The sequence below is a fragment of the Hypomesus nipponensis genome, chromosome 1 (assembly GCF_054491055.1).
Source record: "Hypomesus nipponensis isolate SF chromosome 1, ASM5449105v1, whole genome shotgun sequence".
NCBI lineage: Eukaryota > Metazoa > Chordata > Actinopteri > Osmeriformes > Osmeridae > Hypomesus > Hypomesus nipponensis.
The window spans coordinates 6,271,746-6,273,315 of record NC_140361.1 but is presented as its reverse complement, the minus strand read 5'-3'; the positions used below and the strand labels follow the sequence as shown (position 1 = coordinate 6,273,315).

Genomic DNA, 1,570 nt, shown 5'->3' with positions numbered 1-1,570 from the left:
ATTATACAAAACTCGGGGGGAAATTAAGTTATTTCATATGCAATTCGAATATTAGAACATGTAAATAGAAAATCAACAGTATAAAATACCCACAGAGACGTGGTTAAGGCAAATAGTGAATATGAACCGTCTCATTCCGTTTTGTCTTTAACTGTCAAAAAAACGGAAACATCCTCAAAACCCTCTCAGTTATGACCGCACGAACATCTAAAATGCAGGCTACTGTTAATAAACGCTCGAAGCAAAGCTGTGGTAGCTGTACATAACATCTGTCTGCAGAAATCCGTAATCATCTGTTGCTGCCGGGCTGCTGGGGGTGGAAGTGCAATACGCCGGGGACGAGGAAGAAGACGATGCACTGGAACCCCAAGAGCCAGCATCGCTCCCGGGGCTTGGAGCTTCGGTTACGCACGACAGGCTCGGTAGAACAAGAGGCTTATCTCGCGACTTGTTTTGAGTCAAGTCAGCAATTCGAATGGTCTCGGAGAGTGCCCAAATGTAATTGTGCGCAAAACGCAGAGTCTCGATCTTGGTGAGCTTGGTTTCATCTGGAAATGCTGGGAGGATGCTCCTGAGGGTGTCCAAAGCATCGTTTAGGTTGTGCATTCTGTTTCTCTCGCGGTCATTTGCCTTTACGCGGCGGTTCTTCTTGACAACATGCACAGTTCCTTCGTTCCTCGCCCGCCCTCTGCGTCTCTTCTTCTGCTGCTGCTCAGGCACGCAGGTGCCCTGGCTGTCGCTCATGGGAGAGGCGGGCTTTCCAAGCGATTCAGGGGAGGCAGAGTGCATGCTGCTGTGTGATGTTTCGTCATCTGTAAGCGTAAAGTAGTCGCAGCTGGAGCTGTCGATGTCAGAGTATGCGGTCTCCATTGCGGTGCACATCGTTTGTCTGCAGAAAAAAGGAGTAAAGCAACTGGTTAATCAGTGCAAATACAAAAGCGTACGAGGAGTTGTGAGGACACATTCGAGGAAGCAGAGTAGGATGCGCGGTGGACATAAACCTACCTTGGTTGATACTCTTGGCTTGGATAAGTTATCTTGCAGGGAGTCGTAGTCCGAAAATAGTTTGAGTGTAGAGAGTACAAGGCACGCGTCTTGATCTTGCTCTTGAATCAGCTCGTGTGAGCCAGTGAGCCTGGCACACGACTGGCCTCAGATACCTTATATACCCTGGTGAAACAATGATCGCACCCCCCTGCTTTGGCATTTGTGTGAAGGATGGATGAATGGGGTGCATCAGGTCTGCCCCGTGCCGCACTACCATCTCATTAGCATAATGCATGCCTGTTGTTTGTTCACCCTCCGAAGCGTGCCTGTAATCACGACTGTCCAATGGGAGCACGGGACCGCTGCCCAGCCACGCGAACAGCACTGTTGCTATCCCTGGACCAAAGACCGAGCCCACTTTAAGTAAAACCTTTAAAGTAAAATGGAAGAAAGAAACAACCGAAGGGCTGAAGTCCTTAGCCCCCAAGGCTAAGGCACGCTCCTTCTTCTCTACGACTTTTATAAACGCATCTAACCACAAATGGTTCCAAGCCACCAATTCACCATCATCTATACACAGCCC

At 49.1% G+C, this 1,570-nt stretch overlaps 1 protein-coding gene across 1 annotated transcript; it reads right to left on the bottom strand.

Moving 5' to 3' along the window:
• Positions 1-225: 225 nt before the first annotated feature.
• neurog1 (neurogenin 1) lies at positions 226-882 on the bottom strand. The gene has a single exon (XM_084699000.1). It carries the CDS (start codon positions 880-882, stop codon positions 226-228), a length of 657 nt encoding a protein of 218 aa, XP_084555126.1.
• Positions 883-1,570: the final 688 nt, after the last annotated feature.